Genomic DNA, 15,188 nt, shown 5'->3' on the forward strand with positions numbered 1-15,188 from the left:
CCTTGTGCCTTTTATTTCTTTCTTTTAAACCTAGTTCAGTAGCGAAGAAGGTAATATTTTTGGTGGCGTTCGTGTCTGCATGTCAAGACGATGACACGATAAGAATGAATGAAGACCTTTATTGTACATTTGTGTTCTACAGAACTAAGTACAGGTCGCATGGGTACAGAACATGAACATAAACATATATACATTACATACATATGAACATATAAGAGTGTAAATAAATGTCTAATTTCTATTCTTTTCGGCTTCATCTCGCTTAGAAGTGATTGTATGGATATATGCGGCTGTGAGATTACTTAGAGTAGGTTTATCAAAAGTTAAAAGGAATACAAATTTCTCTTTACTAGTCAAATATCTGAAGTGGGGAAATATACTTAATACATGGCTAAAAAATATGAGTCTATAATAAGATAAGACTCGGGTGGATTTTCTTCATTGGACCTCGAGATAATTAGATTTTGGGGTCTCCTGTCGGCACCTGACATTCCGTTTTTTTATTTCCTGATCTGGACATGCTAGGGTCACTATTTTTTATTCATTTGGTAGATACCTGTTGTGCTCAGAAAGTGACGTGGGTCTGGACCCCCTTACAATAATATATCTACCTTTACGTCCTTTAATGCGTACAAAGAAAAATAAAGCAGAAATTATCCGAATCCAGGTTGAAACAATCGGTGACGCCTACATGGTTGTTTCCGGTCTGCCTGTCCGGAACGGAACCTGTCACGTGAGGGAGATAGCCCGGATGTCGCTGGCCTTGCTTCGGGAGGTCCGGAACTTCCGGGTCCGACACAGGAACAACTGCAGGATGAAGCTCCGGATCGGGATCCATACAGGTACGGACTGGTATCAATGACCTGGAACCGTCTGTCACCATGGTAACTGTAGCTGTAGCAGACACTCTGTGGTGTTGGGTTACACTTTGTAGCAGGAGAGGTCTCCATATATTATATATACATGTATATGAATATATTTGAGTAAGAATGCACAGAGCAGTAGTTTGTTATACAGAGGTCACATTTCCAAGCCAGGGCCCGGTCGGGCCGTTTGCATAAGCGAAAAATTAACAATTCATAACAAGAATACACAAATATCACTCATGATAAGTTTCTAAAACGTTCTTTTTTGTTTTCTTCTCTTTTATGTCGTACTTTACAATACTTTTCGTTCCCGAAAGATGCCCGGACGAGCCCCGGTTTGGAAATATGACATCAGCATTAGGGTAGACAATATCATATCTACCTTTCCTAGGTATTACCAGTGCAGTATGTTTCTGTTAATGTCTGTGATACAGGCCCTTGTGCGGCCGGAGTGGTCGGGTTGAAGATGCCCAGATACTGCCTGTTCGGCGACACAGTCAACACGGCATCACGGATGGAGTCGTACGGAGAAGGTAGATACTTTTGTTCCCTTTACTAAGCAACGACATGTCAGGAGAGTATGTTTTGCCGAAACGTCTTTGTTCATGCAGAGGCGCTACGCCCCCTGGAGTAATCTCCAAGCAGATCTTTTAGTGGGGTTAAGACAGTATCAAATTGGCCAGTCTGTAACCATTTCTGGCCAATTTGATACTGTCTTACCCCCACCAAAAGATCTGCTTGCAGGTTACCCTGGAAAGGCATGCAGAGCTGAGTGAGTGAGAGTGAGTCTTTGTTCATTGAATCGATATCATGCATATCGCGTTTTAAAACTATCTACAAGTATATATAGATTTAATGGGTTTAATGGGTTAGAATCAATCCTATTCCATAATATTGGCGCCTGTGTAGTGTAGTGGATATAGCGTCCGACTGTCAAGCAAGGAGACCCAGGTTCAATCCCCAGGGTTGGACCCAGACATGTCCAGACATGCACCCAGACGTTGTGCCCTTGGGAAAGGCACTTTACACATATTTCCCCCCTCAGTTAGAGGGATCCTGGGCCCTACTAGGGTTTGGGTTGGCGTTAGGAAGGACATCCAGTCGTAAAAATCTTGCTTCAAAAAAAGACTTGCATTTGATGCAAGCACGTCTAACCCCCGTTTCGGGGGAAAATGACGTTAACATTGGAACAGTATTACTTATATCTGTGAGGCAAAAATGCGATGTCACTGACGGATACAGTTTGCTTATTTTGTATAGTAGGCTGCTTCTAACTATTAACGGGCGGTACCCTAAAACAAAGAGACGGCTTCCGTAAATACTTTCATCAGGTTGGTAAACGAATGAATAGCAAAGTTCTTTGATCACAACCATTCATTTTTACGAGCAGACGTTTCGATGACCGTCTGTCATCTTCATCAGGGCAATTCTGAATTGCTCAAAATTGCCCTGATGAAGATGACAGACGGTCATCGAAACGTCTGCTCGTAAAAATAAATGGTTGTGATCAAAGAACTTTGCTATTCAAAGAGATGGCTTGTTTTTTATGCTCTTTCATATGCCTCAAGTATGAAATGAAGACGAAGATGTGCTAAGTAATGACGCTAAATGTCAATATCAGACAGATTTCCTCATCGAGGCTATTTTTAGCCACCGAGAAATTGTATTCGATGCATTCAACACCTTTTTATGAGATTTCTTGTTTTGTCATACAATCAATTTTTTATTATTTTAATTTATTGATATTAAAAACGGTTAGGTGGTACCTTCAGTTTAGGACAACTGATTTCCAAGGTAGCCCAACATAAGACAGATGCAGAATAAGTTACAAAGGACATACATGTAGACAATCAGTTGCTTAAACATAGAGATAATAAATAATATGAACAAAGAGTAAAAGTAGTCAATGATTGGAAACAGGACATGTCAACCAAAACAAATAGTCAAAATCATAAGGCATAATCATAGTCCGTGTCATTCCAGTCAAACGATAAGTCAGTCCATGAGGTCAGGGGTTCAATCAATGCCTTTATTTCAGCCATGAAGATCCACGTGTCTGCTCCGTCTAAGAACCTGCTGGACAGCTTCGGCACCTTCCAGCTGGAGGAACGCGGGGAGACGCAGATTAAGGTAAGCAGACACACCTGTAATGTTATTCTTTAAATAACTTGTATTCGTCTCTGTTAGGCCACATCAAGTAATTTTTATGGATGACATCAGCGCGCGCATTAATTTTCGCCCGATTTTGGAAAAAAAAAGAAACTTTGTTGCCTTCTGACAGTGGTCAACATGCCAAAAATGGGCAAAGATGTCTGCTGCCATGCCGGAACGTGGATGGCAGATAACTATGAAGAGAGGAGACAAGAAAAGGCTCTGATTTAATGTTTTGTTTCTTACTTTGATGAAGTGATATGTGATGCTGGCTGTGTATATGTGATGATCCCACCGAATAAAAACCATTTGTACAATGATTGAGTCAAAATTCTAAAATGTAGAAACCTTGTTTTTTCGGCCCTCCTTGTTTTGTTTTCGCCCGCTCGCATTAGATTTGGAGTCTGCGGAGGATGTCATCCATAAAATTTACTTGCTGTGGCCTTAGTTATATTTTCTTTCGTTTTGTGGTGAGGCTAAGATTAGCAGCCGCTAGAGTTGTCCCTCTCTTTACCTTGTACCTTTTTCTGTTGAGCAATAAATAAATAAAAAGATAATAATTATCAAACACTACGTGCATGTAAAAACTAGATATTTCGTACTGTTGTTGTGGCTCCAATGACTGTTGTTTCTCACATTATAGGGCAAAGGCATGATGCGCACCTACTGGCTACTGGGGGAGAAGGACCCACCAAAACCGATAGGGGTCCTCATTAACTGTTGATGAAAGCAGCCTGATGACCTGATATGACGAAGATCATTATCCAAGAAGGTCTGCACAACTCAAACACATATCTCCGATGGAAACTTGAGATTCCCAGTTTGTTGATCTAAGCTGAACGGTTTTGATGGACGTTCATGAAGTCTAGTATCGTTGCCTGAAGAAATGGTTCGACGTTTGCTACGTTTATTGTAAGTTCATATTGTCCAGTGCCAATTGTATTAAAAGTGCTAGTGGGATCGGTTGCCTAATTGATTATCAGGCTAAGATCATATAACCAAACAATTGTATACACAAGTATTTTTATCTGATAAAAAATCAGAAGGAATTTATTGAAGGCATTCAATGCAGTTTCGGTACGGCAAAACTGAGTATTTAGTCAAATTTCTTGTCACTCTTTTAATGTAGTAAGTTGTGATCAGGCCTATCCCATGGTATACTGATGTTTGTGAGGTAAAATACAATGTTATTGACGGAGAACGGTTGCCTGTTTTGTATCGTAGGTTGGTTCAAGCTATTTATGGGCGGTACCCAATTCCTCATACATAGAGCTTGTTTGGACTATGCAAACGTTTCACGTATAAAATGATGACGAACAAGTGCTAAGAAATGGCAGTAATTGTCTAGTCTTCACCAGACTCCTTTTGCAGGCTGAATAAATCGTAGAAATCGGCCTAAAAAGGGGATATAATTGTCCAGTTCTCACAGATTCCGTGCAGTTTCTTACCGCCCGCGTTCAGATCTCGCGCGCTCGCGCCGAATCGTGCTCTCGCGAGAGCGGATTTCAAAATGGCGCCGGTATTTGGAAAGGGGTCTATTGGACCCTCTATGGCCGGGAAACTCATCTGGCCAATTATATCCCCCTTTTTAGGCCGATTTCTACGATTTATTCATCCTGCAAAAGGAGTCTTGTGGAGACTAGTAAATGCCAGTATCAGACAAATTTCCTCATGAAACTGCATGGAATTCATTCAGAAAAGAACGAATGGCTGAGATTGGAAAGAATGAAGGACTTATTTGTGAAAGACTATACTAGTATCCAGTTCACAACAGAATTCAGTCACACCACCTGATAATTACTACTCTGAGATGATAGACAATTGAACAGACTGCCTGGGAGCTCTCTTCGAGTGGTAAAACCGGCTGCTTCATCGTTGGGACAATGGGACAAGATAATTAGGATGAGGAACTGTTTTTTACACCTAACTTGTTCAATGGAGCAACTCATGACCATCGAAAGCACACATGACAAAGGCAACACCACACACACACACACACACACACCAATCTCGTATGGTTGTTCATCGTTGTCGATGAAGACTTCAACGTGCATCCTTCGTCTCATCTGTTGTGCACTCGCATATCTGGCTTAGGAGTCCAATTCTGGATCTGTAGGGTCGTCCACAGTGCTCACAGCTGAACTGGAGCTAGCTCTGCTGCCTAGTCACTTCTTGCTGCCGCTGCTTTTCGTCTGTGTCAAGCCTCTACAGTGTAGCCCTACAATAGATATATCATTATGTAAAATGACAGATCATCTTTTTGTAGGTCGAAGCAACCTTTTGGCCCGAGTTCGATGACCGGATACTGAACCCTTTGAGTGTCTTTTGAGTACCTTAAGGGGGTATGGCTAGTATGTGACATTTAGCGGCAAAAGATGAACTGGAATATTTTACTTGAAAAAAAATCCATGTGATTGTAATTTAGTTCCTCTTTTCATTCAACATATTTGTGAAATTATCTCACATTTCTGACATTTGAGTCAAATTTGACCTAGCCAATTTCTAACATTCATGATTGGCGCAAAACGCTAACGTGGTTGGGACAGGTTGTCTGCGGGGCTCAAATTGTTTTTCCCTGCCCAGCTCAACTGACCGCCCGGTGGAAGCGTCACGCATGTAGGAGCTTTGCTAATAGAGTTTTGTACGATAGGAGTTGATTAGCCCCATCGCAATCGTGGTGGGCTAATTGAACTCCCGTCGTGCAAAACCTACTGGTGATGCTGGTTGAGTCAGGCGGCGAAGAGGTCCTGCAGCCCCGAAGAGAAACCCACCGCAACCACGGTAGACTGAGAACTAGCGTCACGGGTGACTGCGTTTATAAAGTTTCTTACTGATTAGATTTTGAAAATTAGATACGGAAGAAAGATTTACAAATTGTCAAACATGATACACTATAGTTTATTTGGAGATCGAAAATTTGACAATAAGTGTGGCCACAAAGTACATGTATATATACACTTCTCTACGTTAATTTTTCTAATAGTTTATACATCTGTATTGAGAAACAATTTTATGGGTAGACAAATTCGTGAATGGAAAGAAATCTATCTTGCCAAGAAAATTGTGTTGTGTTCAACAAACGAATATCCAGCAAAATGAAATAAGCATAATATTAAGCGGACATATTCTGCCATTGCCAGTGAGCATCTATGACTATGTAAACCGGGGACCACAAAAATACATGTACATTTTGTACTGCTATATGGTATACAAGTACAATGTACTATTCTATCGTAGTATTGTCTGGCGTATGTGTAGATTCACGGACAATCATGTATTTCTGTATGTTCATCTGTTGATAAATTTTTATGCTAATGTTACTAATGGGTGTCTATTTGATATATACATATGCTGATTTGATTGTCGAAATGTATGAAATGAAACGTGGTGTAAAATTTTCCTCCGGAAAACTTATATAGAAATCCATGACAATATTGCTACTAATAAACGATAATTGTTTACGACTTGAAGTGCCAGGTCATTTGCTTCAAGCACCTGTCACACATTCAGAACCGTTCCCCGAACACCAGCCGACGTTGCACCGATCTAGTCCTAACCATGGTTGGGGGAGTTCGGCTTGCGTTCGGGAGGCCATATTTAGTGAATATGTGACAGTGGGCTTCAGTCAACGTTACTTACAAACTAAGCGAGGGGGAAGATATGCCACAGCAAAAGAACACAGTATTACATACGTTTCTTTTCTGAACATTTCCATCCGTCCTATCCAAGAGGACGTCCCTAACCGAAGCTACGTACGTACTCATTTCTACCTGAATCGAGTGGGGTAATAGGTGTAAATTACATTTCCCAAGAACAAAACCGAATGGGGCGTGCCAGGGATTTGAACCCAGAACCTTCGGATTCTGAGTCAACAACCCTAACCACAAGACCGACCGCCTTGCCACCTGGCAACATACTTTCTCACTTATAAGTTCGGGCTATTTCTCTTTTTTCCCCCATTCGACTTTTTACCATACAAGGGGCACAGGTGGCAGCCACTTTGCACGTGCAAATACCGAGGGTGAAACTATTCGCCAGAGGCTATATGGAGGGAGGGGGCGTGGTGACATTTCTCAGCTCTTTCTCTCCAGAACCAGAAAGCGTAACACGACAATAGGGTTTTTGAGAAGACTGACAACACAACTTCGATATCAGACAACGGAGAAGTTCTCTGGGGAATGGCTTCGTACGTCACACATCCTCGAGGGATAACTGAATAGGAACTAAACACCTGTCAATATAGAAAAGAAATCCAGCCATTTCTTGTGGATCTTTACCGTGCTCGATCAAGCATGGGACCTACAGCTTTGCACCCTATCCAAGAGATCGTCCCTAACCGAAGCCACGTACTCATTTACACCTCAATCAAGTGGACGCAACAAGAGCACAACCGTGCCAGGGATTCGAACCCAGAACCTTCCGATTCTGAGTCAACAACCCTAACCACAACACCACCTTTCGTAACACGACAATAGGATTTTTGAGAAGACGGATTAAAAAACTTCGTTATCAGACAACGAAGAAGCTCTCTGGGGAATGGCTTCTTACGTCACACATCCTCGAGGGAAAAGAAAATAAGACCTGGACACCTGTCAATATAAAAGGGAAATCCAGATATTTTTTGTGGATCTTTAACGTGCTCGATCAAGCATGGGACCTCCAGCTTTACGTCCTATTTAAGAGAACGTCCCTAACCGAAGCTACGTACTCATTTACACCTCAATCAAGTGAGGTAATGGACACAACAAGAACACAACCGTGCCAGGGATTCGAACCCAGAACCTTCGGATTTTGAGTCCACAATCCTAACCACAACACCACCTTTCGTAACACGACAATAGGATTTTTGAGAAGACGGATTACAAAACTTCGTTATCAGACAACGAAGAAGTTCTCTGGGGAATGGCTTCTTACTTCACAAACTCTCGAGGGAAAAAAGAATAAGAACTGGACACCTGTCAATATAAGAGGGAAATCCAGCCATTTTTTGTGGATCTTTAACGTGCTCGATCAAACATGGGACCTCCAGCTTTACCTCCTATCCAAGAGAACGTCCCTAACCGAAGCTACGTACTCATTCACACCTGAATCAAGTGAGGTAATGGACACAACAAGAAGACAACCGTGCCAGGGATTCGAACCCAGAACCTTCCGATCCTAATCACAGCACCGCCTTTTGTAACACGACAATAGGATTTTTGAGAATGCTGATCACACACTTCGTTATCAGACAACGGAGAAGTTCTCTGGGGAATGGCTTCTTACGTCACACATCCTCGAGGGAAAAGAGAATAAGAACTGAACACCTGTCAACATAAAAGGGAAATCCAGCCATTTCTTGTGGATCTTTAACGTGCTCGATCAAGCACGGGACTTTCAACTTTACGCCCTATCCAAGAGAACGTCCCTAACCGAAACTACGTACTCATCCACACCTCAATCAAGTGAGGTAATGGACACAACAAGAACACAACCGTGCCAGGGATTCGAACCCAGAACGTTAACCTTCGGATTTTGAGTCCACAACCCTAACCACAACACCACCTTTCGTAACACGACAATAGGATTTTTGAGAATGCTGATCACACACTTTGTTATCAGACAACGAAGAAGTTCTCTGGGGAATGGTCACACACCCTCGAGGGTAGAAAAATAAGAACTGAACACCTGTCAACATAAGAAGAAATCCAGCAATTTCTTGTGAATGTGGACGCGCTTGCAATATCACTATCAGTCACCATTGTACTTATTGTTTGTTTTGGGTCCCCTTAGACTTGAATGCCTCCGTGAACGTGTTGACAGAGATACACGTAGACTCGTCCTGTGAATTATATGATTGGACACATTCCTCTGGCCAATCCATCAAATAGACAAGGAAGGGGTTATAACTTAAGCCCCTGTCACACACAGCCAATTATGGCCTCCCGAACGCTAGCCGAACTTCCCACAACCATGATAGTTGGTAGTAGGTCGGGAGCAAGGTCGGCTGGTGTACCGCATGGTCGACAACTGTTCGGCTGGACAAGCCAAAAGTTTTAAAACGTTTGAAACATTTGGGTGTGGAGGGAGGTTCGGCCATGGTTGGCTTGTGGTTGGCAGGTGTTCGGGAGTCGGTGCTAGGTTCGGGGCGTGGTTCGCAGTCAAATTTGGCCTTATGGCGGAGAAAATTATTCTTTCCTTCTCATCTGTAAAAAAGTAGTTGGCCGTTTCTCTGTTGATGCCATGTGTATTTGAACGTATGTGCCGTAACGAAATAATTTGTCAAGAAATATTTAAGTATTTACATTAGCTGCTTTTTTATTATGATTAAGTGTTGATAAAAGGTTATATATATAATATGTATCTAAGATAGTTTGGATACCTTCACAACAATCATGCCATGTATAAATATTGGGATGACAGAGCGCCTTTAAGCCCCTGTCACACATTCAGATCAGAACCTTTCGCTAAACACAACCAGACCAAGGTTGGCTTAGTTTGGGAGCAGTCTGATAAGATTTAGGCCACACCTACCTTCTGTGGGAATCGAGTCAAATTTGATTTGAATTTGAGTCAAGTTCTACCCCCAGATGACATCCCGGTCTAGTACTCCCGAACACCAGCCAACCACCAGCCAACCATGGCCGAACCTCCCGTGACCCGTCCATACCTGAATGTTTCTAACATTTTGAAACAGTCGGCTGGTGCCGACCTACTCCCGACCTACTCCTAACCATGGTTGTGGGGAGTTCGGGAGGTCATATTCGGTTATGTGTGACTGTGACATAGACACAATTTCCGACATTGTTTACTGGAGGAAGACTATATTTCATTGTCACCGAGGTCAGGCAAGGACAAGAGCATAGACGCAATTCCGACCATACTGGAGGTCAACAGGAAGACAATATTTCATTGTCACCGAGTTCAGGTGAGGACAACTGAATGTCGATCCGTATCTATATCTGAACAGCCGGTACAACTACATGCGTACATGTACTAATATCCTTCCGTGTACAACATTAATTCATGATACATTGTTTAAAATTTTTCAAGGAAACTAAATTTGACCAGATCATGCCGTACAGCCTTTACCAAATCTCGCTTGCATGTACATAGCCATATTATTACCCGTAGCATGGAATGTGGGAAAGGAATGTAAAATCGTCGAATTTCTATGCGTTTGAGTCAAATATCTCTTCGCACGTCTCCTAGAGACTACGAGTGGACAAAATCAGAATACACGTTGATGAAGGTTATTATATATATATAATAATAACAAGCTCCTGTTACACTTCTAAACAGGACCTATGCGGCTCCAGATGTCTTACTGAGGGACGACTGCGTGTGCGAGATGTCGGTTAGCTTGAGGAATGAATCCCCTCTACTATATAAGGTCCTGTCACACAGTCACGATTTGGGCCTCCCGAATACTAGCCGAACGTTACTCAACCATCATAGTAGGTAGAGAGAAAGGTTGGCTGCCGTTCGGCCATGTCGGCTACTGTTGAATGTTTAACATGTTTAAAACATTCGGGTGTGGACCGGAGGTTCGGTCATGGTTGGCTGGTGTTCGGGAGTTGGTTGGGACGTGGTTGGCATTCAAATTTGACTCAAATTTATATCAAGTTTGATTTTACAGCTTCTGAATGTGTGACAAGGGCTTTAGATGAACCAAACGTCTCTCTAGCTGCTGTGTTCAGCATTCTGTGCAATCGCTGGTGACACAGATTTTAAGTTCGCTCCTCTCACCCAAAATATCTATCATATCGTGCAATCCGTTCATTTATTTGATAGAAATTGCAGTTTATTGTTTGGAACTTGACCTAGAGCAGCATGATTGTTTCTCAGTTTCCCTTAGCTGTTAGTAACGCTACCGTAGACTGTCATGTTGTCTGCCGGTATTGACAGAGTGTTATCAGTAGCTTCCATCTTGCGAGGGTACAACACGTGTGCCATGGCCTGAGGGCCGGCGGAACCCCCCAAATCCCACAGGTAGTTTTCTTAACGTTTGGGGGCCTATTGTCGACTACTGAAGGATTGAAAACGCTGACTCTGTATCTGCTTTCAAGTGCCTCCTCCATCGTAAGTGGTCAGACCGGTAGAGCAAGTTCCTCTCCAATCACAGAATGGTCCCCTGACAGACAACATGGAATTCCGCACGTCCTATAGGAATGGGGCGAGGCTAAGTGGATATTACGGGTTAGTGACAGGCATATATTACCTCCGTTGTCTTGTCAAGTCGCGCCAACTCTGTAAGCCAATCAGAGTGCCCAATGGAAAGACGAAGACACAATCAGCCAATGTGACGAAGAGTTCTATTGGTTTGTAGGAATTAAAGGATGGAGGTAGGGTGAAAGGTGTTGTCGCCACCGCGTCACTTGGTGTTAGGGAGCTGTCAGCTCTGCACACTTTGCTGTTCTCGTCCGTGCCGGTAAGCCGCGGCTCTCTTCGTTCCTCCAGCCTTTCCTAACTGGTGCTGTAGTTTTTTTTCCCAACCGATAATGCCGACCTACTACACACAGTCGAGCACCCGGCGCGGTGTGAGCTCGGGGTCGTCCCGGCGGAGCTGGGGTATCGGCAGCGGCTCCGGCGCGCTGGTGCCGGTGGGCGGGGGCAGGTCGTCCTCGTCTCAGGTCACCACCATGAAGAGTGCCGGTGGCGTCGGGGCCGCGGCCGGGGCCGGGTCAGCCAACGGAGGAGGCGCCGGCGTTCGCACCAGCAGCTTCTTCGCCAGCAGCATCAACGTGGAAGACCTCCAGAACTCCCTGGGTTCTCTAGCGGAGTCCAAAAGCCTCCGAGTGGACGAGAAGCAACAGCTCAGCAGTCTCAACAACCGCCTGGTCGGCTTCATGGGGAAGGTTCGCCAACTCGAGGACCAAAACATGCAACTCAAAGCCATGCTGGAACAGGTAACCCGCACACTTGTTTTACTATAAACAAACTTTCCCTAAGAAAGTACAAAGAAACACACACCTACATGTAACGCGAACCAGTGAGAGTTACCCTGACTCTCATTAGCGTAACACATGTTGACATGGAACCTTCTTCTAGTCAATCCATCCGCAAAAATAAACCGTTATTATCTTGTCAAGTTTGCTTAAGTACAGCTATTATGTGTTGAAGTAAGCTAGGGACACTGTGTAACGCAGGAGAGGTAAAATATAGGATTTTTAAAGCCAGATGCGCTGTAATTATCTGACCGTGTCTCTGTGTGGAAGTCCCCCAGGCATTACACAGAGCAGGTGGTTTAACATTTGTGGGCGTTGCCGAAAAAAGTTTCCTACTCAAAACACGAATTAAAGGCACACACAATACAATACAATACAAAACCGTACTTTCAAAGTCAATTTTCTGTTCATTCTTTAAATGTAGTAAGTTGAATCAATCCTAGCCCATAGCATACTGATACCTGTGAGGCAAAAATGCGATGTCATGTCACTGACGGAATTGTTTCGTATCGTAGACTGCTTCTACTAGTTCTATGTCGATGCCCGTAATGATTTTTGAGGAAGCGCCCTCACAACACCTTAAAAAAATGTCTTCTTATTCACCTGAATAAAAATTTGGCAACCTTTCAAGAACAACACTCCCTCTGACCACACGTGTAACCCCGGGCCCACGCACCATAATCTGAATTCCAAACATTCAATGTGACTTTTCAAGAATTCTACAGAACACAATCAGTCAACGTAAAAAGAACACTTCCGTAGCCATGTGTTGTTGAAATAATTGGGTCTGGAAAGAAACACGTAGTGTCGTGTCAAGATAATTAAACACATTTGTCGTCAGTTTTGAACTGAGGGCATTTTTTGGTCAGTTGTGCAAGTGTCGTTCAAATTCAGCTGTCTTCTTGCCCGAAAAGCTGACTTAGATCTAGCCTCCTGTGCAGGCCCCGCGGCGGTCGGGAAGAGTTTTTAGCGCGTTAGCGTTATTTTAATAGCCGACCATCCTACAACTAGCCACCGGGAGAAGGTTCCATTCCGCCCGTGGGCTAACTTAGATCCTTGTCGGTGGATGGTTCTGTCACAGCCCGCTTAGTGAGGTCGGTTCCTTTGTCTCACAAACCTGTATTTCAAGAAAGGTCCTGACGACAAATTCCCCGTCACACATATCCGAATACGGCCTCCTGTGCACCGACCATGGTTAGGAATAGGTCGGGAGCAAGGTCGGCTGGTGTTCGGCCAGGTTGGCTACTGTTCGGCTGCGTCTGCTGAATTTTTCAAGATGTTTAAAACAGTCGGGTGTGGACGGGAGGTTTGGCCATGGTTGGGTGGCATGGTGGCTGGCTGGCGTTCGGGTGTAGGTCGACAGCCAAATTTAACTCAATTTTTTTTTTTACTCAACTTAAAGTAGGACTGCTCCCGAACTTTAGCCAACCTCGGTAGGCTGGTGTTCGGGAAAGGTTCTGAATGTGTGACAGGAGTTTAACCTTGCTGTTCTTTTTTCCTGTATCCTCATCAGTCGAGTGGGGTTGAGGTGAAGTCGGGGCTACCGGAGCTATGGGAACGGGAGATGCAGGCCCTCCGACAGGAGCTGGAGGCCGCCAACCACGAGAGGACCCGCCTGGAGGTCCGCATCGAGGGGTACGAGACGGAGATCGGGCAGCTCAACAACAGGTACGGCAACTGTTTTCGGCGGGCGGGCATGTATACGGTCCCGCTAGTATAATTTGCTGTGAGCGGTTCACGCCGTCATCGTCGCTAGAAAGAATAACATGACTTAGTATAGAATAAAGTTAAGATTATTGTCAGGAGGCTACTATTACAATTCTTGGAGCCCAAAATACTGATGATTTTTTTGATAAGTTACGACTTGTCCTGGTCTTGGTGCCGAGTTGTCCTGAATGGCCAGGGGCCGAGTTGTCTCAGGGGCCGAGTTGTCTCAGGGTCGAGTTATCCTGACACAGTAATACTCACAACACAGATAGACACAAAGGTCTGCAGATGTGCTTAGGGGTATGGATGCATATGTGTTTAGGTACGAGACAGCAAATACGCCACACAAGACATATATATGTAGACATATAGTTTCACTGACGAAATGTAGAGGATGCTATCTGAAACGCCTGTCCGTTTCCATCTTGCCATATCCAGTTCCTTGAGTAACTGTTTTTGGCGTACCGTATTACCTAGATGTCTAACCTTCACTGACGATACGAACATAAATCTACCTATGTGTATAGATGTATAGTTAGGTGGCGATGCGTTTTTGTACGAGATGGAGAGGTCGCAGTGTGCATCGCGAAGATAGGAAAGACAATTGTACAACACTTAGCTTACTACAGGGATAGAGACACAGGATGGGCGTGGCAAGGGAGACAATAGAATGAATAGACAACACTGTACGGGCATAGCTACCAGATTTCATCAGCAAGTTTAGCTTCCTGTAATTAAAAATAAACTTTCTGGAATGGCGCAGTTTGAACAAAAGTCAGTTTTAGGACATAGTGGTACGAAGAATGCAGAAAAGCACATCGGAAGAGGAGGGGTCTAAAATGTCGGGAAAACTTGAAAATGGGCGTGTCATCACGTATAGAGTGTCAAACAGCTGTTGTCTCCTTTAGCATCCAGTTGGCAAAGTCAAATGCAGACAAACAAAGAGTTATTTGAAGAAGATCCATAGCAAGGTATATGCCATGACAAATATATATACATGTACTTTATTGAGGTACCGATAATATAGAGATCTGATCTCAAACGCACTGCTAGAGCATGCATAATGTAATAAGGTATGTGGTTACCTAAGCATAATTCAATCCTCCTGGGATCCTTGCTGCTTTAAGTACTGATTACTGTTTTGTTTAATTGCCTGGTTAATTAAGTTCTGTGCCATAGCAGGTGTGGCTTTTCTTCTTTCTTCGTAAAGTGTCGTTCTAATGTTTTTTTTTTATAATCCAACATGTAATCACAAGACGTGGTGACGACACAACTTATATTAATGCCGCCGCCAACACAGGGGACAATACAATACTCACTTACACCTGAGTGAGGAAAGTCGTGTAAAGTGCCTTTCCCAAGGGCACAAGATCGGTGGCATGTCAGGACTCCAACCCGGGACCTCTTGGTTCCGAGTCGAGCACTCTGCTGCTACGCCACACGACCCCACTTCTGATGTTATTCCTCTGTGAAGTGTAAATACGTGAACAATCTTTACATGAAATCTTTATGTAGAGTTGAAACCACAGAATTCATA

At 43.7% G+C, this 15,188-nt stretch overlaps 2 protein-coding genes across 2 annotated transcripts in view; both read left to right on the forward strand.

Annotated features, from left to right (window-relative positions):
- LOC109463099 (atrial natriuretic peptide receptor 1-like) overlaps positions 1 to 3,969 on the forward strand; it is a 65,026-nt gene extending 61,057 nt beyond the window's left edge. Inside the window, exons 19-22 of the mRNA XM_019759812.1 lie at positions 668 to 842; positions 1,301 to 1,399; positions 2,905 to 2,996; positions 3,661 to 3,969. Of these exons, the coding sequence (XP_019615371.1) occupies positions 668 to 842; positions 1,301 to 1,399; positions 2,905 to 2,996; positions 3,661 to 3,741 (447 nt within the window). The 3' untranslated portion in view covers positions 3,742 to 3,969. The remainder of the gene's footprint in view (positions 1 to 667; positions 843 to 1,300; positions 1,400 to 2,904; positions 2,997 to 3,660) is intronic.
- A 7,394-nt stretch (positions 3,970 to 11,363) lies between these two features.
- Positions 11,364 to 15,188, forward strand: part of LOC109463112 (neurofilament medium polypeptide-like) — a 29,155-nt gene continuing 25,330 nt past the window's right edge. The window contains exons 1-2 of the mRNA XM_019759826.1: positions 11,364 to 11,905; positions 13,458 to 13,612. Of these exons, the coding sequence (XP_019615385.1) occupies positions 11,498 to 11,905; positions 13,458 to 13,612 (563 nt within the window). The 5' untranslated portion in view covers positions 11,364 to 11,497. The remainder of the gene's footprint in view (positions 11,906 to 13,457; positions 13,613 to 15,188) is intronic.

Source organism: Branchiostoma belcheri, unplaced genomic scaffold (genome assembly GCF_001625305.1).
Source record: "Branchiostoma belcheri isolate BF01 breed outbred unplaced genomic scaffold, Haploidv18h27 scaffold122, whole genome shotgun sequence".
Taxonomy (NCBI): Eukaryota; Metazoa; Chordata; class Leptocardii; order Amphioxiformes; family Branchiostomatidae; genus Branchiostoma; species Branchiostoma belcheri.